At 46.2% G+C, this 26,762-nt stretch overlaps 1 protein-coding gene across 1 annotated transcript in view; it reads left to right on the top strand.

The window, feature by feature from the left end:
• The window catches only part of LOC122792789 (anthrax toxin receptor 2-like), a 465,974-nt gene extending 440,486 nt beyond the window's left edge, over positions 1 to 25,488 (top strand). The window contains exons 5-6 of the mRNA XM_044060359.1: positions 25,186 to 25,293; positions 25,390 to 25,488. Of these exons, the coding sequence (XP_043916294.1) occupies positions 25,186 to 25,293; positions 25,390 to 25,488 (207 nt within the window). The remainder of the gene's footprint in view (positions 1 to 25,185; positions 25,294 to 25,389) is intronic.
• The last annotated feature ends 1,274 nt before the right edge of the window (positions 25,489 to 26,762 follow it).

Genomic DNA, 26,762 nt, shown 5'->3' with positions numbered 1-26,762 from the left:
GTGAGGGTCTCTGCCTAACATGAACTGGGATCCTGTTCCACAGTATGGGAAGCCTCTTAGTGATGGATCTGTCCCTACAGTATGTCCTATTCATATGTGTGCTGAGGTTTAAATCCGTAGCTGTCGTGCTTCTGATGGATTTGGATTGTATGAGGTGGAACATGTCCATCACTACCAGATTGGACATGGCCTACTACATCAGGCACAGATCACCCCTACGTAGGCAGTATGCTGTGGAATAGAGCATGAGTTACGTTAGTCTGGCAGCATATGACAGGTGTTGCAGACCCTTGATCCACCTGGTGATGTACTCATGGGGTCCCCCTAGCTGTTGCAAGTGCCAGGTGAGGTACATACCAAATGGGGCATAGTACACAGTCATGGGCCTGATAAGGGAGGAGTATAAGGTTACAATGACCCCTTTTGATGTGGATGTGAATCCCTTCATGATAAGGTGGGCAAGGTAGGAAGTCCATCAAACCACTTCGGCAACGTGGGTGTCAAATGAGAGGTCAGCATTACAGTGTCACCAGGTCTCCGATTACTTTGTCTGTACTCAGTGGGTTATTGTCTATGTGATAATATGTAGGTACCTTGTCCGTCCAAAAGGGTATGAGTATACATTACGTGGCATGCAGTGTCAGGCCATGACTCCGCCACCAGTTGCTGGTGTCCGTGAGGCTTGTCAGTAGGATGTATATGTCAGCAGGTGTATTGCCTATGGCGCCTAGTATGCAGTCATCTTTGAAAATTGTCGGCCACTACCCTCCCATGTCTGCTTCCACATCTGAGAATGATATGCCGAACATGAGTAGTCCCAGGGCAGAGCCCTGTGGCACACCACATGTGACTGACTCTGAGTCTGACATGGCACTGGTGAGGTTGACTATAGGGTTTCTATCCGTTAGCTGGTTTGCAACCCATCATGTGACATATGGATTTACATGTTAGCTGTTGATCATGTCTATGATGGCAGAGTGCGGTATTGTGTTGAATGCTGTAGGCAAGTCCAGGTAGGCTGTATGGACCGCTATGCCCTCAGCAATGGCTATAGTGACTGATTTGAAAAGGTCAACCAGGTTCATAAGGCAGGATCTTCCCTCTACAAAGCCAAACTGGGTGGGAACAAGTGTCTAAGTCCCCAATGTCTCTGTGTATGGGTACCATAATGATCCTTTCCATAGTGTTGCAGACCAGGCTGGTTAAGCGTATGGGGCGGTAGTTACCAGGGTCTGTAGAGGTGCCTCCTGTGTGGAGTGGGACTACTGTTGCTGTATGCCAGTGTCCAGGTACATATGCTGTAGTAAGGCTATGGCTGAATAGCATGTAATGTGCATGTGTAGCTCCTCTTGCAGTTCACGTAGCATGCAACCCGCAATACCGTTGGGTTCCATTGCTGCTGTGTTCCCAGCTGGACATCCGAGATGACAGGGAGGTTACAGTCAGCTGGGATAAGTAATTCCACATGTGTGGGTGAGGGAGTGTAGAAACCTGTACTGAACCTGTCTGCCAGACTGTTGGCATTATCTGTGTGTTCAGTGTAGCGTATGTCACTGTGAACTAACTGTGAACACAACTGAGTGTTCCCACCCAGGTGTGTAACATAGCAGAGGAAGGCCTTTTGTTTATCTATAGTGACCATAGCGATGTCCCTCTCATTGTCGGCCTTGTATGTTTGTACGACGAAACCCATCTGTCTACTACTGCTGATGAGAGATGCCGTAGCTCTATGGAAGTATGCTCTGCCGTGCAGTAGCTGCCATCTGTTGTTATACAAGTTGTTCAATGCTGGGGTCCACCAGACAGGACGCCTGCCCTTGGTGGAGAGGGTCATGGTTCCATTTGTGATTGCATGATCCATGCATTCTTGGAGATGTCTGTAGAAGCATATGTGAGGTTGTCTGCATTGTGGGAAGTGGATTACACTGGCCCAGTGGGCTTTCAGGATACCAACTCAGTTATAAGACGTGCAAAGTCGGCATGTGAGAGGTCTCCCACTGTAGTCTGTTGTGTTGTGGGGGAGGTGGGATAATGTATATCCAGGGTGATTAGTCTGTGGTTAGATGTGACTACTGAGGGGTATCCTTCCAGTGTGTAGCATATTGTCCCCATGTCTGTGATGATCAGGTCTAGTATATTATCTCCTGTTGTGGGAGAGGTGTCTAGCTGTTCCATTGCATTTGACATAGTGAATACCGGGAACCTTTGGGCTAGGGTGTTTGGGGTAGAATAATGCACCCAGTGTATGTTAGGGTAGTCGCACTATCCCAATATGATGGTGTGTGGTGAGACATTCATATCCTCCAATGTCTACAGGAAGGCCGACTGTGGTCCCTGAGATCGGGAGGGTGGTCTGTAACATGCAACCAGTTGTATAGCAGGTTTGCCTACGGTTATCTGCACCTGGATGGTCTGTGATGCTTCATGTGTTGCCACTAACCTAGAGGTGTGGGTGTCCTCCATGAATATGGACACACCCCCTCCTTGTCCGTTTTGTCCCGAGTCCTGGGGCCAAAATGCATGATACGGGGTATAGCCTGGTACCGCTGGTGTGCTCTCAGGAGCCTTGAACCAGGTTCTCACATACTGCACAGACATCGAGATTGGTAGAATATGTATGTACAGATATATGTAATACACACATACATATATAGATATCTGTAGAGACTTACACATATACAGATATATCTGACTGACAACAGACATATCTGTATATGACTATCTGTCACTCTTTGTCCCACCCCCTCACACTCACACTCACCCTGTGTGTCTCTCACTCTCTCCCCCTCTCTCCTCACATCTATATGTATATATCTACATCTAGATATACATATGATATATACATATATACAGATATATATCCGTATACAGATATAAATGTATCAATACATATATATATATATATATATATATATATATATATATATATATATAGACTGTGTGAGGCACATGTGTGCAGATGTCTTGCTACAGATGCCTGGTGTCACAGGCATGGAGTGAACACCAGTGTGGATACTGGAGTACCATACCCCATTCAAAAACACTGACACCAGTAACCACCACATATGTACATGCCTGCCCACCACTGCATGTGTCAGGGGGGAACAGGGTCAACAAGTGTACAATAGGCTCCACATCGATGCACAGTGGCACACTAGTCCTGTAATACCTGTACATGGAATGTGTCAGCGGACATGGTGTGTCAGCTATGGACATGTAGGTCACTGTACCCCTCCACACCCCACAATGTCCTACACAGTATGTACCTCCCATGACAGCTACAGATATGGTGAAGGACACAGACATATGCAAGTAACTGTGTCAATGCACTCAAACACCACAGAGCGCACACAGACTACCTACATAGAGGTTACCACTGCTGGATATACATAGTTCGGTCACACCCATGACAGTTGTCTCCCAACCATGGTAACACCTCCAACATCCACAACACAAATTACCTGCATCTGTCGTCCTTGTCACTGCAGTATAGAGCACATGGTGGAGGTACGGGACCCTACCCACAGATATGACATATCCTGTAGTAGACCACACAGAATTAAGAAGCAAGCCTCCCCATGAGTAGATGTCAGACATACCCCTGATGAATGTTATGCTGATAGGTAATATGCCATATGAGTCACCCTGTGTAACTGTAAGGAGCAGGTACGATCATAACACGTGTCACAAGGGGCAGGATAGCATAACAGTATGCTGCTGTAGGCCCAGGGCCAAAAGCATGCTACCTACCTAGGACGCAATGTCCACCCATTAACACATTGCAAACGGAATATGTGAGGTGGAATGAGTGTGCTAGTGACTGGGTGCATGTTGTGTACTGGTGTGATTGCTCACCATGACTGTCTGTCTGTCATGGTAGTGTGTGTCCATGGTGTGAGGCCAGAGACAGGTGTGTGTGGTATTGCGATCAACACATACTACATTGCCATATGTTGTGCTGTGTTACCCTGTATGCCACTGTGGTGTAGGTAGGGTTATGGCAAGTAAGAGTAGTGTGCAGTACCAGTGAAATATGTAACGTGCATTGTGTGCAGTGCATGGGCTGATAATGTTTCCCATGCAGTACCTTGATTCAAACCCCCAGTGTGGGGCCGTGTATTGTACCTGAAACAGTGCGTTGACTGCTGCAGTATACTAGTCTGTTGTATGGAGTGTGCCAGCTACTGTTGCACAGTTGTCGAATGAGCACTGATATCTGGTCATGTACATGTGTATCCCCCAATAGACAGACAGATGCTATATATGGTGCCTAAGTTATATCACTGCAGTCAAGTATAATGTGTATTATGTGTGCCATAGTCTGCTGACAGATATTGCTGACATATTTCCCTTCTCCTTTTCAGGGACATGGTTCACCAGCGGAACCCAGTCTACTCCGCTGCAGAAGAGGAGGCGATACACCAGAGCCTGGTGCGGGATTTCGCTGTACTCTTTTTCCCACACCAGCCAGAACCAGCAGGAGAGGGCTGCACTGTGGCAAGACATGGTCTGTCGGGTAAATGACATAGGCACACATAACCGGACATATAAGCAGGTACGCCATCACTGCAATGATTTAATTAGAAATGTCCGTCAGCGTGCATCGGATATCCACAGGCAGCAGCTTGCCACAGGTGGTGGGGTGGCTAGACATCCCCCCCTCACCAGACTGGAGGGACTACTCCTGAGTGTTGTGGCTCCAGCACAGCAGCAGCAACAACAGCATAGATGTGTAATGATGGAGGCTGGAGCCACACAGCAGCAGGACACAGAGCGTGCAGGTAACATGCCATGTGTATAGTGACCAGTTCTGTACACTGTTAGGTTATGCATGTGTGGGGCGTGTCCTCGATTTGTAGCTGTTATCTTGGTAATTGTTGTGCATTAGTGATAACCTCATTATCTGCAGTACACCTGTGGAAGCTAACTGTTGCACTACTGAACTGTAACATGCCCACAGTATCAATGGCACAGTTGTGTCCACTGACGAATGTCTCTTTTCCGCAGGTCCCTCTGGTGCAACAGCAAGGCAGCCTATCCATGCTGGTTAGTATGTAATACCATTACCTTCACTACTCTGTATACTAATAGTAATAATAGGCTGAAGCAGTAGTGCAATGTGTTTGATTGCAGGTGTGCTTGTGTCTGTGGGTTGATATCTCATATACTGAGGTGTGTGCATGTGCCCATGTGTGCATGTGCCCATGTGTGCATCAGTGGTGGCATTGTGTACACATTGTAAACTGTGTTTCCTGTCTTACTCCCACAGATTCTGGTGCTGCTCTGGTGTCATGCAGCAGGGAACCTGAATCAGCTGCTGTGGATAGTGATGATGATACCTGTGTAATGGCACAGGTAGGTGTGCCAGGGTCCATCATTGGTCAGCCAGTTGACACTACATAGCTGTCGACCCCATCTATGCGCACAGTCATCCTGCCAATACATCCTTTGTCACCAATGTCCCTAGGTGATGGACAGGATACAGTGGGCATTGACCAAGGTAATGTGGTACCAGTGGCACATGCATCCCCACACTGCAGCCATGGCCAGGGCCCTGACACGGTACCACACAGGCAGACGTCCATGGGTTCTCATGGGAACATCCGTGGGCGTAACACCCCTGTCAGACATGCCCAGAGAGGTCTTTCAACCCCAGCTATGTTCCGGGCTGTAATGCAGGCACAGTCACATATGGAACGGTACACCAGACAGGGTCTGAGGGAGCTGAGAGCATGTCGCACAGCCATGAGTGACAGTATGCGTGATGTTGCGGCTGCCATCCGCAACTTCACCGAGGTCATTGACAGATGTTGGGGGGACACATTATATCTGTTCCACAGCTATATGTCCATGAGCCAGGGCAATGGTGGACGGTTGAGGCGTCGACGTGGCCGTATGCCAGCAACAGCAGCAGCTGGCAGCCGTCACAGACAACAACAGGGCCGCGGCCGCTCACATAGTGCCAGCAGCAGCCCCAGCAATGCTGGGTCTGTGCTGTCATCTGACCGCACCAGAAGACCATGTGCACGTGGTGCTGGACTGTCCCAACAGGGACCTGTCTCCAGTCAACAAACACCTGCTTCTGATGACAGTACCCAGTCTGGATTGGTACCTGATATGGTCTGTAGCACCCCTGCCAGGCACAGGTACCATGTCCGTGGCCACAGACAGTGATCTGTATGTCCTGGCAGGTACAGTCTGCGGCTGTCTGCAAACACCTGTATATGGCAGCCATGAAGTGGGACTGTGTGCATTCATACACACATGCAAAGTGATGACACTTAGGGCTACCGCATACACGCACACACTGCATCAACATTGCCCCATCTTGTACTGCTGTCCCTCACCAACACACACACACAGACATGTCAATTGGTTGTATCAGTGGCAAACTCAGGCATACCAGGTACACACCCTGTGCATATGATGAAACTGTGCCACCTCCTGTAATCTGTAAGATCGGTGCAGGAACAGGTTAACATGGTGCTGATGCACAGGGTGACTACATAGACATATTGTAATAGTATGATGTTGACAACAGTACAGTGTAATTATAGTATTGTGGGTATATACCAGCATGCCTGATGCAGTTACAGTATGAATGTCAATGTATTGTTTTGTACACCCATACAAATTACCACAATGTTCTGTCTGCACATCTTTGCATACTGGTGGTGAGGCTGTGAAGGGATGGCCACCTACGTAGGTAGCACAGGGGATACAACAATGTACATATTGATACTCAATGATGGCCATGTCAACTGCGAGTTGCATGCTGTCCACACACGACTCTGCAATGCAGATGTTTCAGGATGTTGATATCTGTGCAGTACTACACAGCAGGTTCAGGGCTCACAAGAGCACACTAGCACTACAAGGTCAGACCTCATACCATGCATAACAGCACCAAAACACAGAACTAACTATGACAGGAGGGAGAGTGTCCATACATGTCAAGGATACTCTGGTCCCAGGACAGGTAGCATACATCATACTACGTCTGGAACTGCTGAGTGAGGGCTCAGTGTCTGTTATTTGAAATGTGTGTTATTACAGGTATGAGCACTTGGGTATCAGGCCAGTTATTCAACATTACGAAGGTACGTGGTCTATACACTTGTGGGGGTTGCGGCTGGACCCATCCCATCTGACCTGGAAATGTCTGGGTATTGGCTTAGAGTGCCTGCATATATGCACGGTTACATACTGGAAGTCGTACACCTTGTTTGTTGTGGCATAGTCTACATACAGGCCTGCTGACTGTAGCTTTGTTTGTATGCATGTTTGCCTGTTATGTTCCTGAAACACTGATTCCACCTGCGGTGCAGATATACAGTGTCTCTGTGGATCCCTAGTGACATCTGTGTTGCTTACTGTACTGATGTCCATGTGTCACTTGACAGAACGTCACTGTTTGACCTGTTTGCATGTAGCTTGCCTGTAACACATTGCATATGATGTACCTCACATTTGCTCAAGACAGCATTCATATATGCCAGCACTAACAATTCAGGAGCACTACACCCTCACATAGTCACCTTGAGTACCTTGTTCCCCATTGGCCCTATGTGTTGTTACTTAGTGTGGGAGTCACAATGCTATGATAGCATGTGCAAAGGTCACCTGTCGATCTACTCTCAGGTCCATTTGGTGAATCTGTGAGTTATGTGGCAATGTTACAGCTGCCTCATGTACACAGACAACCCTCTCCCCTTCCCATACATGTACAACACGTGAGAGATGCAACCACATAGCCAAACTAGGGGCTAAGCTCTGTTTACACAACACTGGCATTCCCTGTCAGGTGGAGTGGGATACTACAGTGAATACAGTACCAGTCTCCCATAGACCTGCCACGACCACAATCAAAACACAGACACACACAGGTACATTATTGGGCTCTCAGAATAGCATCCTGCCTGAGCAGCTGACACCTGCAAAGCAGACAAACAAGCAAACATTACGCCAGAACAGAGCACATGCGACACATAGCTCACAAAGCCTGTGTGCCTAACAGTGTCAGGCCATACGGCTAGTCAACACACCTGCTATGGTTGTATGAGGTACCTCTAACACATACACGGTGGTCCTGGTCCCAGGCTGAACAAGGTGATGGTCACGCTGAGCTGCCCGTCTGGCACTATGATCCACCACAAAACACAAGCAAAGCAGTCACTCCAAGGCATGTAGCAGTATGACTCAGTCATTGTCTGTGCCAGTGTGTATGACCTCTGACACACCTCCCTGGACTACATGTTAGGGGACATGGAGGGGCTCTCTGAGGTTGTGGCACAGGCTGGTATGACCCTGGCTTTGGGTAGCATCTCACCCTCACCATGAATGCTGCCACAATATGTAGACAGGATCATCGGTTTCTGCACTTAACGTATCTTTCAGTGACATCCAAAGAGGATCCAATGCCTGTCAGTGTGGGATTACATGCTGGACATGCCACATTGCTTTGCTTGGGACAGCTTGCACCTGTCACCCATGGGCCGTTGTATATTGGCAGAGGCTGTTGCTACACACATATACTGCCTTTGTATGCAAGGCTGACATTACATAGCCACCTACACAGGTAGCACATGGGATGGGACATTAATAACAATGCTACTTAACAGCAGCAGTGTAAACCTCAAGATGCATGCAGTGGAAACTGTCCTTGGCATGGGGTAAAGCAATATCTGTGCAGTAACAGACTCCTGGTACAAGGCTCCCAGGTGCACACCATCAGTGCCAGGTCATTCCTGATACCATGCTTGTCATCCCCTACACATGCTCCAAAACAGAACAGGGGGGATGTATCCAAAGGCACCTCAGATACACACACCCCCAGGTTGGTGGCACTGCACAAAGCATCAGAGCCTCTCCATGTGCAACACACAGTGGGTTAGACTGCCTTCAGGTTCATAGCCTGGCACACACCACACTCCCATACCCAGGAAACCCACTTGGCCTTCCTGACAACACTGGGAATATGACGGTCTCTACACACACCATTATATGGTTGTACTGCAACTACCCAAACATACAGTGTGAGCATTATTCTAGCTGCAAGACCCTATCTGAAGGTGTCTTGTCATTCATTCCCTGCATTGCTTTGGAACAACTTGTTACCACTCCCACAAGTGGTGACAACATGCTGCACCTGTTTATCACCAACATGTGGACTATATGCTCCAGACCAATCATGTATCCCTCGCTGGTGGGATGACACCATCTACAACCCACACTGTATAGTCACATACCACATGCAACCCCTGCACAGACCACCCCAGTCATACAGTTGTCTGATGCATATTCCATGTATTCATATGAGGCAGGCTTCGGACATGGGAACCCTTGCAGTTCACAGGTACATATGTGTAGGTGGCACACACTTACATCATGTGTGCATTGACATTACTGATGTAATGTATGTCGTGCAATATTGGGATCAACACCCCACACACATGGACAAACTGTGTGACAAAATTACACATGGCATTTGTAGGATACAAACCCCTACCTAACTATGTTAGATCACTTGTGAGAGTCACATAAGCAGAGCACGCTATTTGCATTACTGGGGGATTGCTTTCTCCTGCTGTACTTATAGGGTGCTGACATCATCAGTGTTTAGACAGTGGAATATGCAGCATGTTTTGTGTAGTACTAGTTGCCAAAAGGACATTTCTCATACACATGGAATTGCACACACTACTCCCCCATACACAGTCACACACACACTGGGCACTTGCAGGATTCAAACCCCTACCTAACTATGTTATGACACTTGTTAGAGACGCAGTAGCAGAGCGCGCTATTCACATTACTGGGTATAATTTCTGCTCCTGACATATGTATAGTGTGCTGACATCATTATGGATGAAGAGGTATGTACATCTGTTACTATCCGTCAGTAAGGGGGAGAGCATATCTATGCATTAACTTTGCACAGGCACAGTGGCCTACTGTATTGTGGAGGCAGACGCCAAATACACTGTGGATAGCCTTCTGTATTCCCTAGGGACAACGGTCAGGTATTGCACTCTACGGCCATATGTTTACCTGTCAGATGCATGTATCTGTTGCTCATATATTGTTTGTGGGTCTTTATTGCCATAGCCTTCCCTATCTCTATAAACAACGTGTGTACTGTGGGAGATGTTTGCATATGAGTAGGATCCAGTACTTTACTTATGTCTCTGTTGTAACTTCACTGTGTGCACTGGGCAAATGTCTGTATTGTGAGAGGTTCCTGTGTTAACACATAGAAATGCCAGATATGTGTGTGCAGCTGCTGAACTGTGACATGGCCTAAGTGTGTGAGCATGCCCAGTTCACAGTCTGTATGGCTTCTTGACTGCCACATCTTATTTATCTAAGTGTGCGAGCATGCCCAGTTTGACCTTTCCTTGTGTTTGGATCTGTGGACCACCACATTTCTGTTTGTGTGTGGACGCCATCTATATATCACATGTACAGTTGAGTGTTGGACATCAGTTTGTGTTCTTACTGCCCAACTGCTGTGTGTCTGAACCTAACGGGCATTATGCTGTGCCTGCAGGGTCGCCATGGGTTAGTTTGCATACAGTTGTCATCATCCTTTCCTGCTGACCAAACAGTTGTATTGTTGTATAGTGTACTGGTGCAAAACTTTCACTGTGGTGGACAGTATGATCGGTTTCAGTCCTATCATTGCTTGTAATATTTATAGTGAGCACACCAGACTGGTTGAGGGCCAGTTGTGCAGATATGACCATGTTGCATTTTGTTCAGATATGGACAGCTTAGTACATGATTGTCCGACATTGTTATTGTATTCCACAACTTGTGTGGACAGTGACAAACAATGGCCATGTGCCCTAGTCCATTTGTAATGCTAGTCAGAGAGTGTTTATCCTTCAACACACATTTACTGGTGTTTGCCATGACATATGCCACGGTTAGTGTGCTGTGCCTTTGTCTACCCATGACATACAGGTGATATCCAGGGTACACCTGCCATCTCCCATCCAGTCGTCATGATTCCTCTGGATGACAGTCACTGAGGGACTCCCTGGATATCCTGTAGTGGTAGTTTAGTCATGAGTGGAGTGAGCTTCTGGGTTGTGGACCAATAAGTACAGCATGTCCTGTTTATGTCTGTGCTGGGGTTCAGGCCTGTCAGCTGCATAGGTCACCAGCATTCAGTGTTTACATGGTGCCAAATGTCCATTGATACCAGGTTGGTCATGGCTCTAAACATCAGGCACAGTTCACCTCCAGCCAGGCAGTATGGCACTGTGTGGAGCTGCAGTTACTTTACTCAGGCAACACATGGCATCTGTTACAGGTCTGCAATCCTCCTGGTGGGGTATTTGTGTGGTCATTCCAGTTGCTGCAGGTGTCTGCTACGGTACATCCCACAGGGGCCATTGTACTCAATTGTGAGGCTGCAGTTTGTTTAATCAGCCAACACATGGCATCTGTTCGAGCTCTTTGATACTCGTGGTGAGGTACTTTTGGGGTCTTTCCAGTTGATGGAGGTGTCTGCTGAGGTACATCCCACAAGGGCCATTGTACTCAATTGTGAGGCTGATGAAGGATGACTGCAGAGCCACAATGACCTCCCCTGATCTAGATCTGACTACCTTCATGATTAGGTGGGTATATGGTATGTTTCTGTAACCACTACAGCCACATGCTTGTCCAGTGCAACATATCTATCAACTTGTGTCCTCAGGTCTCTCATTACTACTTCAGTACTTAATGGGTTAACAACTATGTGGTAATTGGTGGGCACTTACTGTATATCCACAGGGGATGACTATACACTTTTCTGCAATTAGCTTGCTGACATGGCTATGGCACCAATTGTCTGTTTCTATGTGGCCCTTTTGTGGGATGCTTGTGTCAGCTGGAGGGTCAGATATGGTGGCCAGTTTGTAGTCCTCTGCAAACTTGTTCAGACACAGTCCTTCCATGTTGGCCTGTACCTATGGGACATATATACCAAACAAGGGAGCTCCCAGGACCGAGCCTTGTGTGATGCCAGTTGTATCTGGTTTATAGTCTGACATGGCTGCAGCATTTCTGACCATGTCAATTCTGTCCTTGGGCTGGTTTGCAACCCCTCTACTGAGATAGGGGTTTATATTTAAGCTGGTGAGCTTATCTATAATGAACACGTGGGGTATTGTATGGAAGCCTTTTGCAAGGTCCAGCTAGGCTGTGTGGTCCACATTCCCCTCGTCAATGGCCTTAATGACTGTTTCAAATGAGTCAAACATGTTTAAGGGGCATGATCTGCACTTAAGAAAGCCACACTGGGTAGGGTCCAGTGTCAGTAGGTCCCCAATATCTTTATGTCTGAGGTACATGCTGATCCTTTCCATAGCTTTGCAGATCAAGCTTGTCAGGATTCTGGGGTGGTAGTTTGCAGTATCCATTCAGGCAACACCTTTGTGAAGAAGGACCACTGTTGTTGTACACTGCTCTTTGGGTACATATCGTGTGGTAAGGCTGACATTGAGCAGTAGTGTTATATGGCATTCCATTCTTCTTGGAGTCCATGTTGGACTCAGCCCAGGACACCATCTCGTACCATTGATGCTGTGTGTTTTGCTTTGTAGATGCTGGATGTTACAGCATCTGCATTGTCAGGGGGCCAGCACTCTGCTGGGATAGATATTTGGCATTTGGGGGGGGGGGAGTTTGCACTGAACCTGTCAGGTTGGATGTTGGTAATGTGTGTGTGTTTGGTATATTGTTTGTATTATTTGAGTGATTCAGAGCATATCTGTGAATTCCCAACAAGGTTCCTACCATCAGTTAAGAAAGCCTTTTGATTATTCTTGGTGTCCTGTACAATTTGTATCTTCATAGGTTCATACTAGGCTATCTGCCCTAGGGCATTTATAAGCCTAGCCAGAGTGTGTGTGGCTTTTGCCACCCCTTGCTATGTGAATATTATGGCCATTTAGGATTTACTTTACTGTGCCTCTGTCTAGACGTGACACAGTGAAGACCCCCAGTGTACATCTATGATCACCCATCCACTTGGCAAGATTCCTGTTGAAGAGAGTCAGTGAGGGGCTCTGCCTAACATGGAGTGGGATTCCATTCCGCGGTGTAGGGAGCCTCTGGGTTATGTATCTGTCCCTCCAGCACATCCTATTTCATTATGTGTTGACATCTCTCGCTCTCACAGCTCTGATGGATTTGGGTTTTCTGGGGTGGAGCATGTCCATTAATCCTGTGTTGGACATGGCCTTGTACAATAGGCATACAATGCCTCTGCGTAGGGAGTATGTGACTGCATACAGCTGGAGTGTCTACAGCCAGGCAGCATATGACATATATCTGAGACCCTTTATCCTCTTGGTGAGGTACCTTTGAGGTCTTTCTAACTGCTGCAGGTGTCTGGTGAGGTACATCCCAAATGAGGCATTGTACTAAATTATGGGCCTGATAAGAGAACAGTGTAGGGGCACAATGACCTCTGTTGACGTAGATGTGATTCCTTTCATGATAAGGTGGCCAATATAGAAAGTCTTCCTAGCCACGTTGGCAATGTGAGTGTCACATGACAGGTTGCTGTCCACTTGTGTCCCTAGGTCCCTGATTACTCCTTCCATACGTAATGGATTACCACCTATGTGGTTATTTGTGAGTACCTTGTTTGGTATTTGGTGAGACATTCATACTGTCTAGTGTCTTCAGGAAGGCTGAGTGGGGTTCTTGTGTGTGAGAGTGTGGTCTGTAGCATGCTACAGACTGTACAGCAGTTTTGCCTATGGCTAGTTGCACATGGGTGGTCTCCGATGCTTCGTGCATTGTCAGTTACCTGGACGTGTGGGTATCTTTGCTGAATATGGATACTCCCCCTCCTTTTATGGTTTGCTCCAGGTTTTGGGGCCAAGACGCATGATATGAGGTATAAACCTGGTAGTGCTGGTGTGCTGTCAGGAGCCTTGCTGCAGGTTTCTGTCACTGCACAGACATCGATGTTCTCCATACTGGGGAGGGCCTCAGGAGCATGCATTTTGATTTTTAGATGTCTGGCATTGGGCAGCATTACCCTTATGTTTCTTTCCACTTATGTTTTCTAGGGAGGTGGGTTAGTCTTTTCAGCCTTGCCTACAAAAGGCTCTATGGAGGTGGCAAGAGTCTTAGCCAATATCCAGAAGCCCAGGGGTGACAGGTGCAAGCCATCCCTGGCAAAGCAGTGTGGCTTGTCAAGCATGACATCCCAAGCGGACAGACATTGCATCCCCTTGGAATGACACCAGTAATTGTGCCACTTGCTAGAGCTGATCATTCTGTGTTTGTACTGTGGCATCATTCTTGGTGAAGGTAGGATGCTGCCCAAGGTCAGAGTCATACCGGCCTGACCTACATAATCGGAGAGCTCATCTATGTCTCTTTTCATGTAGTCCGGGGAGGTACGTCTCAGGTCATTCACACCAGCATGGACAATGACTGCATCATATTTGTACTTGCTTTGGGGTGACCTGCGTGCTTGTGTTATGTGGCATATTGTAGCAGCCTACAGGCAGCTTACTTTCCCTTGTTCAGTCTGGTGAGCAGGTCAGCAGTGTGTCTGACTATGGAGTCACCTATTACAACTGTATCAGGCATGTTGTTTCTCCTTCTGGACTGTGACTGTTTGGCACACCAGCTTTGTGTACTATGTGTTGCATGTGCTATGTTTGGAGGTAGTGGTTGCTTGGGTGTTTGCTTTGGAGGCCTCTGTTGATGTGGTGTGTTTGTAATTAGAGCTTCCAGGAATGTTTTTCTGTGTTTGTCTTTGGTTTGCAGTTGTGATAGGTCTATGTGAGACTGGGTTTGTGGTGTGTGTGTTTACCTTCTCCTCCTGACTAGTTTTGACAGTACTGAGTTGAGAGAGCTCAGCCTCCGGTTTGGATAAATGGTTGCATCTCTCACATATATTTGTATTTCTTGGGGGGAGGAGAGGGTTATCTGTGTACATGGGGCAGGTGTAACATTGCCTTAAGATTCACAGATTCAACTTGTTGTAGCTGGCCTTAGTGGATTGTATGAGTGGACATATTTTATTGCCATAATACTGATCAGAGATTACTTCCCTTTTTAGGTTTGCTCTATCATGTAGTAGCTTCCTCATTCTCTTGCATGGTTTGGTAATGGCTGGGGTCCACCATGCCAGATGCCTGCTTGTATGGCATTGTGTCTTGGTTTTATTTGGGATTGCATAATCCATGCATTCCTGGCATTGTTCATGGAATGCATGTATAACGGGTTCTGAGGTGTGGCCCATATTTTACACAGGCAAAGGGCCTTTACTGGATTCCACATCAGTTTGGAGGAGTGCAACATTTGCTTTACACATGTTTTTCACTGTGGTTTTCTGGCCAGGGACTGTGGTCAGGTTGTGTATATCCAGTGTGATTACTCTATGGTCTGATCTTACCAGTGAGGGGTACACTTCTCATCTGGCCATACAGTACCCATATTGCTGATTATCACATCCAGTATGCTTACCCCTCTTGTGGGAGTGGTACGTTGTTCCTGAGCATTTTGGTTTATGGATTCTAGGAACCTTTGTCCTAGAGTGTTGGAGCTAGAATAATGCTCCCAGTCTATGTTTGGGTATTTTCAGTCACCCAATATAATGTGGTTTGGAGAGCTTGATATATTCATGTATTCCAACATAGGCCAAGTGCAGTTCCTGGTGTTAGGATGGTAGTCTGTAGCAGGCTATAAACTGGGAGGCAGTTTTAGCCACTGTTACTTGACCATGGCTAGTCCATGCTGCTTCCTGTTGTGGTACCAACATGGGGGTGTGGTTATCCTTGACAATTGTTGGTAGTCACCCTCCCATGTTTTGGGGCTGTAAAGCACAGTATGAGGTGTAACCTGGTAGTGTTAGGGTGCTGTTGTGAGCCTTGACCCAGTTTTCTGTTACAGAACAGATATCAACATTTTCCATGCTGAGGGGAGTTTAGACTGCATGCATCTTGCTGTTTAGATTTCTGGCATTGGGTAGCATTACATCTAGGTTCTTATCCCTTGTGATACCTATGGAGGTGGGTTTGTGTTTTGAGCCTTACCTATTCAAGGCATGCTGGGGGTAACAACAGCCTTTGCCAGTATCCATAAGGCCAGGACTGATAGGTGCACGCCACCCCAAGCAGGTGGAGCATCATGTCGTGCTCAGCATGTCATCCCAGGCTGGCACACATTGGATCCCCTTTGACTAACAGCAATACTTCAGCCAATTATTGCAATTGATCATCTCATCTTCATATTGTGGCATCATGCTTGGTGAGGGTAGGATGTTAGTCAGGGTCATCAAGTTTGCATATACTACATGGTGTTACATTGCTTAACACATGGCAATCATGCCTCAGGTGGTGCTGCAGGGCTGCCTATGTTGGATGCACATACTACACTCCCCGTACATGTTTGAAGGCAGGTTGTGTCAACTTAGGCATCCCTTTTACTATATGTGTGAGTCAGAGAGAGGTATAATTTCCAGGGTCCCTACTGAGCCAGTGTATGTGCTATGCGTTGCCAAGGCATACTGGGCACACCTCCTTCTGCCTACTAGGGCAGGCTCAGGTTGTTCCTCCTCCGAGTCACGCTCTGCCTGTGATTGACTTGGCAATGGTGGGGGGCTGTTTGGCCCAGCCCTATGCTGATCCTGCTGCAGCTGTTTTCGCAGACTCATATTATGTAGCATAGCACATACCATGACAATTTGGGTACATGTAGTTGGTGAGTACTGCAAGGCTCCACCAGATGTGTCCAGGTACCGGGACCATGACTTGAGCAGCCTAAACACATGCTTGATTACATTTCGTGTTTGTGCATGTGCCTCATTATGCCATTCCTGTTCAGGTGTGTGTGCATTTCTGATGGGTGTCATCAGCCACGGCTCCAGTGCATATCCAGCATCCCCTACTAAGTGACCATGTGGGATGTCCCCACTGGCAAATGTCTGGTACAGCTGCGTCAGATGCCAGATATGGGAATCATTGTAGCTTCCAGGGCAGCCAGCACACACATTCATTATTATGCCCTGGACATCACATGCGAACCGGCAGTTGATGGAGGGGAAGCCCTTGCGGTTAATGTAGGCCCTACCCCGCTCACCAGCTGGTGCTTTGATGCGTATATGCGTGCAGTCTATTGCACCCACTACCTCAGGGTATTCCGCTATTTGCTGGAAGAGACGCATATTGCTGGCCAATGCCTCACGGGAATTGGGGAAATATACATGATCTCCGACATGTGCTGACATGGCATCCAGGAACTGGTGCAGTACCCTGGATGCTGATGCCTGTGAGATCCCCATCATATCACCAGTTGGTCTCTGGAAGGTACCTGTTGCTAGTATTCTTAAGCCAACACATACCTTGGTTTCCACTGGGATGGGTTCCCCTCTGTTGGTTCTGTGTGTGAGGCGTGGCCTGCACAGCTCAACAATTTGCTGCAGGAGGTCTCTGTCCACTCTATAGCGCTCCACTATCTCCAGCTCATGTAACCCCTGGTAGATGACCCTGGGCCTGTACATTCTTCTCCGTCTCCTCACTGTGGGTTGTCTGGCAGCATTTGCATTGTCACCACCCTCAGCAAGTCACCTATGTCTCCTTATGACAGCTATGGCAGCCCCTAGCATTTTTGGTCTGAGTGAAGCTTTTTCAGTTTTCACTTCTAATAGCTTACTCCTGTCTTGCAGTGTCTCTTGGGAGAATCATACTGCACTGCTGTTTGCAGACTTTTAAGTGCTGGGCTGGGCAAGTATTCTGCCTGTATAATTGCCTGCTTCTAATTGTTTTCACCTGCTAGCTCCAGCAGTATTCCCTGCTAGCTTCCTACTATTTCTGTTGCTTCCTTTTTCCTTTCTGTTTCCTCAGGGGGGAGCAACACGCATACCAGCGGAAACACGCTCACAGTGGCTTATACACGCGCGCACATGCTTACACAGTTTAGAATCTACTTATTCGGGTTAAAACGCGCGCACCAGTGCAAACAGTCTTACAAGTCTGCCTACAGACTCCCACATGCTCAGTCTACCTTACACGCACGCACACTGCCCTACTCGTGCCTTCTGGCACGCACATGTGTGCATGCACGCCCAGCAAGAAACTTTGGTGTTGGCAACAGTGTACACCTTCCATTTCTTGACTTTCCCATGCTTATCTTGTGGCACTCCTCTTTCCATGATATGTGTCTGACATCTGTCATGTAACACTGACCTCCAATGAACTGCATTTCTTTCTGCCATTCCCCCCCTGTGATGTCACCTATCTCCTACTCTGTTCCTCCTCCTTATGTAACTCTTACACTACTCGGAATGTGCTCATTTGCTATGTGACAGTGGGATTCAGTATCCTAACACTCATTTACATAGGATTGCCTACTAATGCTTAGTTACATGTCTTAGACTCAGCTTCCCCCCTTAGCAACCACTAAACGGTGGCCATGTTGATGTTCTTCATCTCACATTGCTGCAGTCCTTACACTTGGGTAGTCCGCTGTCCACGGTCGGCCCGAATATCAAAGTATAAGGCTGACGTCGGTCAGGGCGCATTTAACTGACGTCAGGACGTCAGGGTACAAATGCGCATGACCGGCGTCATATCCTCAGTCTTTTTTGCCGCATGGTCCGATGCAGAAGCAGCATTGCAAGTGCCGGTTGGCGTTCTGAAATTTTTCGATTTAGAAGTTTCAGACCGAGTTCAAAGTTGGCTAAGTACCCCGTTGGGGAATATTTTAGTTTTTTCTTGCCTCAGTCATTTACGGATGTCAGAAAAAGTTAATAATTGCGTTCTTGTGGGAAACAGATACCGCATAGAGATTATCATACTTTGTGTATTCCTTGCTTAGGGCCTGAGCACGACGTTGTTGGCTGTCGCTCTTGTGCTAGATTTAATAAACACACTATAAAGAGAAGGTTGGATTGTGCAAGGTTAGTCTTTGGGAAGCGGTGCAATTATAAAATGCCGCCGGATGCTCCGACGCCCGCTTCCTCGAAGAAGCGCAAGGACAAGACAGTTAAGCCTAGGCTAGAAGAACCGTCTGTACCGGACGCCGGTTCTTTAGAGGTGTCGGTGGAGCCGGTGGCTCCACCGGAGATTTCTTTGTGTTCCCAGAGTGAGACCTTATTATTGCAAGATGTGGCCTCTCAGGAGGCAAGTCAGGCTGAGGGGGCTTCCCAGGTTACTATACTCCCCTCCCTTCCTAAGGTGGCTAGGCCCTCTCCTTCTGTTACTAAGGCTTCTCCCAGGGGCAGGCCAGGTTTAGCTTCAGTTGGTGTTACCCCTAGCTCTTCAGGTACTATGCCCAAGAAGCATATGCTTAAAATGGCAGAAGATTTGATTACTTTGATTAGGGTTCTATGTCCCCTCCTGCTAAGAGACCTAGGGTGGAGCCTGAGCTGGGGGGTTTTGAGCAAGCTTCAGATGTTTCAGAGTCTTTGGCTGAAGACTTGCAGGAGTACTCTCCTTATTCTGATTCTGATGTGGATGATTCTACTCCTTCTGCTACTCCTCCTGAGGATTTTTCTTTTTCAGAAACTCTTCATTCCATGAGGGAGCATTTTAAGTGGGAGGGTCAGGACTTCTCTGATTCCAGGAAAAGGCTTAGGGAATTTCTGTTTTTACCCCAGCATAGGCCTTTGGCTATACCTCCTGTTTTGGATGTAGTGGAAGATGTTTTTACAGAGGCTTCTCTTAATCCTGATTCTTTGCCTCCTGCTCCTGTTAAGCCGGATAGGTATTACAGGGTGCCTGAAGTTCACAAGTATCGAGTCCTAGGGCAGACCCAGAAACTGTTAGCCAGGGGCCTAAGGGTGTTAAGGCTTCTGTTGTTAAGAATCCGGTTCCTACAGATAAGGAGGCTAGCCTTGGCTAGATGGGGAAAGAAAGTTTATACTTCTTCCACTCTTGCTATGAGGGCTCTGAATTGCCAGTTTCACATGTTGAAATACCAAAACTATCTCCTTTCACAATTGAAGTCTAAGGTTGATGCTCTGGCAGTTGGTATTGATTGTAAAGAGTTGCAAGATTTAGTCCATGTTTCTGAACAGGTGGGTAAGCATTCTTTGCAATGTGGTTTTGATGCTGTACAGGCCTCGTCTAGGGTGGCTGCCACTGGGACTGTTCTTCGCAGGCACGCCTGGCTGAGGGATTAGAATTTGTCTGAACATGTTAAAACAAGGATTTTAGATGCTCCTTTACAATCTGACATGTTGTTTGGTCCTCCTGTTGAGACAGTCTTAAAGAAAATGGAAGACAAGGCTAAGTCTATGCAGACTGTTAAAGATTTTTTGCAGGTCCAGCCTCCAAAGTTTAGTAGAAATTGGCCTACTAAGGGGTGGACGTATCCTTCTTATGATTCCCAGTCTAGGGGTAGATCTAGACGTGGTAAGGGCAGAGCTCAGGGCTCTTTCAGGCCTAGAACACGGCGTTCTCCTGCACAGTCTTGGTGAGGGCAGGGGTCAGTCCTTTCGTAAACAGACCCAATGACCTACCTTTTCAGCTGCCAGAGCCTGCTCGTCTGGCAGCACCTTTGGGAGGAAGGTTGGCACTTTTCAAAGAAAATTGGAGTTTAATTGCCCAGGACAGATGGGTATTGGATATCATACACCACGGCTACAGGTTTTATTTCCATACCTTGCCTCCTTTCAAAGGCATGCCAGACGTTCCTCCTCAACAAAGAATAGAGGCTCACAAACAGGTTTCTCTGTTGCTCCAACTAGGGGCCATACAGCCAGTCCCTCTGCCAGAAGTGGGCCTAGGATTTTATTCTCGCCTGTTCCTAGTACCAAAGAAGGGGAACACGTGGAGACCAATTTTGGATTTATCTATCCTCAACACTTATCTGGACATTCCCAAGTTCAAAATGTTGACGTTGCAGCAGCTTTTACCTCTGCTGGGCAAAGATCATTGGATGGTAACTTTGGATCTCAAGGAGGCTTACCTTCATGTTCCTATCAGACTCAGTTGCAGAATGTATCTGCGATTTCGAGCTGGGACTTCTCACTATCAGTTCTCTGCATTGCCCTTTGGCTTATCTACTGCGCCCAGAGTGTTCACGAAAGTTCTGGCTCCAGTGATAGCTTTCTTCAGACTAAAAGGAATACAGATCTATCCTTATTTGGACGACTGCCTAATTCTGGCTCAAGGAAGGGAAGAGCTTCTTCGTCATTTGGAATATGTGATAGCAGTGCTAAGATGCCTAGGGTATTCTGTGAACGAAATAAAGTCCAGTCTAGTACCCTCTCAAGACATGTGCTTTCTGGGTGTGAGACTGAATACAGCAGCCCAGATGGCCTTTATAACCCCGGACAAACAGAAGAGTCTATCCCTTTACTTCCATCAACTATCTCATCAGTCCGGGCTGACTGCAAGGACAGTCCTTCAAGCCTTAGGGTTCATGGCATCTTGTATTCTGGTGCTTCCCAATGCCAAACTGCATATGAGGAAGCTACAATGGTATCTCATAAATGTATGGACACAGCACTGCCAGGATCTGGACACTGTCATTCAAATAATACCTTGCATTCAGAAGGAATTTTTGTGGTGGGCTCAGGAATGTCACCTAAACAAGGGACTCTCTGTGACCCGCCAGAGGCAAGTCAGATTTTAACGACAGATGCCTCAGACAAAGCTTGGGGAGCTCATCTGAATGGAAAATGGATACAAAACAAGTGGCCTGTCAGACTACAACATCTACATATCAACATGAAGGAGATGTTAGCAGTCCAGTTTGCATTAATAGCTTTCAAGGAATTCCTTCTTCCAGGACAGGTGTTGATTCTAACAGACAACACAACTGTCATGTGGTACATCAACAAGCAAGGGGGAACGTATTCTTATCCTCTATGCAGGCAAGCAATGATTTTGTGGGAGACTGCTCTCAGTTTACAGCTCAATCTTCAGGCAAGGTTTCTGCCAGGAGCACAGAACTCCTTAGCAGATGTGTTGAGCAGATGGATTATGGATCCCCACGAGTGGAAATTGGATCCTCAGGTATTTCAGAAATTGACAGTGTCATGGGGAACTCCGGACATAGATCTGTTCGCTTCTCCACTAAACCATCAGCTGCCAAAGTTTTGCACGAAAAGGTTTCATCCCACAGCTTGGAGAGTGGATGCTCTTTCTTTCAATTGGAGCAATCTTCATGTGTATGCCTTTCCACCTCTGCCTCTCCTCCCAAAGGTACTTCTGAAGGTCAGACAGGACAAGCCAAGGATGATTTTAATAGCTCCAGATTGGCCTCGACAGCACTGGTACCCATTACTAAGAAGTCTAGTACGGAAGCCTCCATGGCCTTTGCCTTCGATTCCACACCTGTTGTCACAGGTGGACAGCCATTTGCTCAATGTCAAGCTTCACTCTCTGCACCTAACAGCCTGGCATATTCTGTTTTGAACCATAATGGGCCTCCACTTCCTCAGCAAGTTTTGAATGTTATTTTGGAAGCTAGAAGGCCTAGTACAAGGAAAGTGTACGCTGATAAATGGAAGAGATTTTTATTTTGGAGTGCAGCAAAAGATTTTGATGTTTCTGAGCCTAATTTGTGTGTGGCTCTTCAATATCTTACTGAGTTACTAGACAAAGGTTTGTCTTTCTCTTCTATTAAAGTTCATGCTGCAGCAATTTCAGCTCACTATGATTGCGACCCGCCATTGTTTTCTCATCCTTTGTTCAAGCAATTTCTTAGAGGGGCAAAGAATATAAGACCCCCACGAAGAGCTCCTACTCCTGCTTGGGATCTCAATTTTGTGTTGGAGAAACTCACTCTACAACCTTTTGAGCCTGCAGCTACTGCTGAGTTGAAATATTTATCATGGAAGACTACTTTTTTATTGGCCATTACCTCTGCAAGAAGGGTTTCTGAATTACAAGCCCTTATGGCAGTTGAGCCTTTCTTGATTTTCCATAAGGATAGGGTATCATTACGTACTAATCCTTCCTTTATGCCTAAGGTGGTTTCTAGTGTGGCTTTAAACCAGACTATTCATTTGCCTACTTTTTATGCAAATCCCCAAAATAAGGGGAAAAGATTTTGCACACTTTGGATGTACACAGGCAGTTGCGTTATTATTTGGACAGAACTAAAGGGTTCAGGCAGTCTCAGCAGTTGTTTGTTTCTTTTGCTTTGAGTTCTCAGGGCAAGCCTGTGTCAAAACAAACTATTTCTAAGTGGATTGGGTTTTGCATTGCTTTCTGTTATTCCCATCATGGCAAGGAGGTTCCAGCTGGGATTAGGCCTCATTCCACTAGGGCTACTGCCACTTCCACAGCTTTTTTGAGGGGAGTGGCAACCAAGGATATTTTGGAGGCAGCTACTTGGAGTTCTGTGCATACCTTCTCTAGGCATTATCACCTGCCACTTTACTCTAAGTCCAGGGCTGGTTTTGCCACTGCGGTTTTGCAGGGCATTTTGGCAGCTCCTGCTTCCTTATAGTTAGCCATCCTCCCTTATCTCTGCTTTGGGATTCTACCCAAGTGTAAGGACTGCAGCAATGTGAGATGAAGAACATAGTACAGTTTTGTACCTACCATAAATGTAGATGTTCGAAGATCCACATTGCTGCAGTCCAATTTACCCTCCCTCCTTCCCCTCTATTTGGAGGTGGTTGTGTGGGTTGGGTTGTACATATTGTGTATATTGTATATATTGTACATATAGTTGGTGCAAGGGTGGTTGGTTATTTGTTTGCTGTCTTTTGGTTTTGACCTTTATTTTTAAGGTCTTCTGACATCTGGGGCAAGAAAAGACTGAGGATATGACGCCGGTCATGCGCATTTGTACCCTGATGTCCTGACGTCAGTTAAATGCGCCCTGACCGACGTCAGCCTTATACTTTGATATTCGGGCCGACCGTGGACAGCAGACTACCCAAGTGTAAGGACTGCAGCAATGTGGATCTTCGAACATCTACATTTATGGTAGGTACAAAACTGTACTTTTTTGGTCTGCTGGTCCCTGCATTGTATATCCATGCAGTGCATAAAACCCACATCTGTGGGTTTATAACCTTACTTTTTATGTTGCGCGGGGCTGCGCTGCATTTAAACATCGGCGATCGCCGAAAAAAAAAATAATTTTTTTCTCATATTTGCATCGGGGTACCTTGCCAATGGCCACATATTTGGCCATTGGCATGCTGCCTGACACATATGCACCCTTTATTTGGAGCTGACATGGCTCCATTGTGTTATTTGCAGAAACATACTCAGTTGTCAACTGAGTACATTTCTGCAGCTAACACGACTCTTACACGGGCTGGTTTGAGCTTTGCGGATCGCTAATCTACCTCATTTGCATGCCTTTCGGCTGCAAGTGGGGTGATTAGCATATCCACGTCCTGCCCATGTAAGGGTCATTTTAGCTTTCTCTTACACAGGATTTTGGGCTGTTCCTGGATCGCGATGGCTGCATGGAGTCTTACACGGCTCTTAGACTCCGTGCAAGCCATCGTGAATCCTGCCCTATAGGTTTCACTGTGTGATAACTTAAGCCTCTTGTAGTGGAGGCCCATTGGATATATGCAAAAAATGTTCAGGACTTCCAAGCATTTCAGCTACATGGCTTCAGAATGTCCATTACTTTTTTTTTACTTTTAAAGTCTTTATAGTAACATTTAGGCCATTATATTTCACATGTAGCATTACAAATGCTGAAAACAATTGGAAGGGCATTAGTAAGGCAAAGATCTGGTTGTGAATAATGCTTTCTATATCAAATTAACAGAAAAAGATTTAACTGGTCAACATTTTCAGTATGATTACTGCTCCAGTTAAATACCCATGTAGTTCTAGTAATGTCTGAAGTTTGACCATGTTGGAGTCAATCAACACCATCAACTGAACTGCTATAGTATGTCTGATAGTAGTCAGTCAGGGAAATATAAGCCTGTATTTCACCCGATTTTTTAATTTTTTTCAGTTTTGCCTGTACATATGAAAACGCATGATAGTAAGAAATTGTGATTACTGGGACATTCTAATGAAGTGTCACATTATGGAAGTACTTTTACTTTAAGTAACGTTAGTGGCACTTGCCTACAGAATAACTGGGAAGTTAAAGTAAAGCCTGGGTTATGTTTGAAGAGCTTAGCCATATTTTCTGCCACAATATGTTTTATTATAAATACTGAGGATTCTTTGATTCCTTTTTTTACTATAATTTGTTGAGGATGTTCTTTTGTATTTGTCTCGTCAGGCCAATGAACAGATTGAGAAGGCTGGAGGTCGCAGAACTGCCAGTATTGTGGTGGCTCTGACAGATGGGGAGCTACTGGATTCGTTGCCACATTATGCTATACAGGCGGTAAGTGTTAAATATATTTTGATGCTTTTACCTATTGCTCATTAGTAAATGAACTGCTGCTTTAGAAGTAACATTGTTTTTCTTATTTTTGAATAGGCTGATCGTGCAAGAGAATTAGGTGCTAGAGTGTACTGTGTTGGAGTTAAAGATTTCAGTGAAGACCAGGTGAGATTCAGTTGTAAACTGAAAGACTAATCATTTTTCTCCAGTCTGTGGCACATTTGTTTTGAGCAGTACTGTCTCCTTTGCTTTAAGCTGTATGATAGAAAGCTTTTACTGGTATGAAATCTGAACTGTATTTTCTGCTTATTACCGTTAGGTATGCCTGAAAACTACGTATAGGAGAGAGATTTATAATGTGAGATAAGCAACATTAGCATCTGGCATATCTAGTGGCAGGGCAGTTGGGAACCTCTGCTTTAAAGGTGGGGGCAGGAGGCAACTGTTGTTACTCAGACTAATATGCAGGTAATGTAACTAGACATTCTCTTGTATTAAATGTAATTCTGTCATAATCATGTTACTGGGTCACAGTCTGTGCATCTGCAGTGTCAGTGTCCACACATCTTTGTCCTTGAAAGTATAACCCTAAGGCTATGATGAGGGAGGATTTGAAACTAGACCGTGATTGTCTGCAGAGTGCGAAGGCATAGAACAATGCATGTTTAAGTGCAACAGGATAATACTATAGTGTTATGACAAAATGTGCATAAACACTGGCAGAGAAAGCTGTGTGTTCTGTCAAGTATATCTAAACGGTACAAGTTTTCTCATCCTTAACTTGCCCAGGCTTAGGCATCTTTGAACCTCACTAAAAACATGCATTGCACATCTGCATTAGGCAGTATATTTCCTGGTCCTTTTCCCCTTCCTTTGAGGTACTGTTATACCTTTAAATATCATACTTTTTAAAAGGTGTAGTGTTTTCTAGGTTATTTTCAGTGTGTGCCATCCCTCTAAGTAGAGAAGGGCAATCTGTGATGAGGCTCTAAGATATTTCCCTCAAGGGTGTACCGTAGGGAAGTAGTAGTCTCAGTATACGTCATTCAATATCACTGTTGAAGTATTCTTCACTAGAAGGTCCCCTGCCAAGATTAGCCAAATGTCTGGCTAATATACCAAAAACGTAGGATTCCTAGGATATAGTACATCAGACATGTGCTCCTTGCTTACAACATAGGGTGTAAAGGTGCCATACAGACATACATACCTCAGAACTTCTTAGCAGCCTGTCTGAATGCCATCTTCGATCATCGGTCTGAATGCTCCTTTGTTTGGTGCTGGTTACCAAGCCATTTTCAAATGAGTGTCCCAGTAGGGTTTTCTATTTATCTCTCTGCTTTTCATTTGCAAGTTTGCATGTCATTCAGAAAAGGAAAATGTCATTGTGGGAGACAGATTCTCTATAAGGACCATCTTGAGTGGTGTCATTTTTGCTTCAGTGCTTTTCATGACCACACTAAGTGCTT

Source organism: Protopterus annectens, chromosome 2.part0 (genome assembly GCF_019279795.1).
Source record: "Protopterus annectens isolate FY-2018-M chromosome 2.part0, PAN1.0, whole genome shotgun sequence".
Lineage (NCBI taxonomy): Eukaryota > Metazoa > Chordata > Ceratodontiformes > Protopteridae > Protopterus > Protopterus annectens.
The sequence above is the reverse complement of the archived record's forward strand: the minus strand, read 5'-3'. Positions and strand labels throughout refer to the sequence as shown.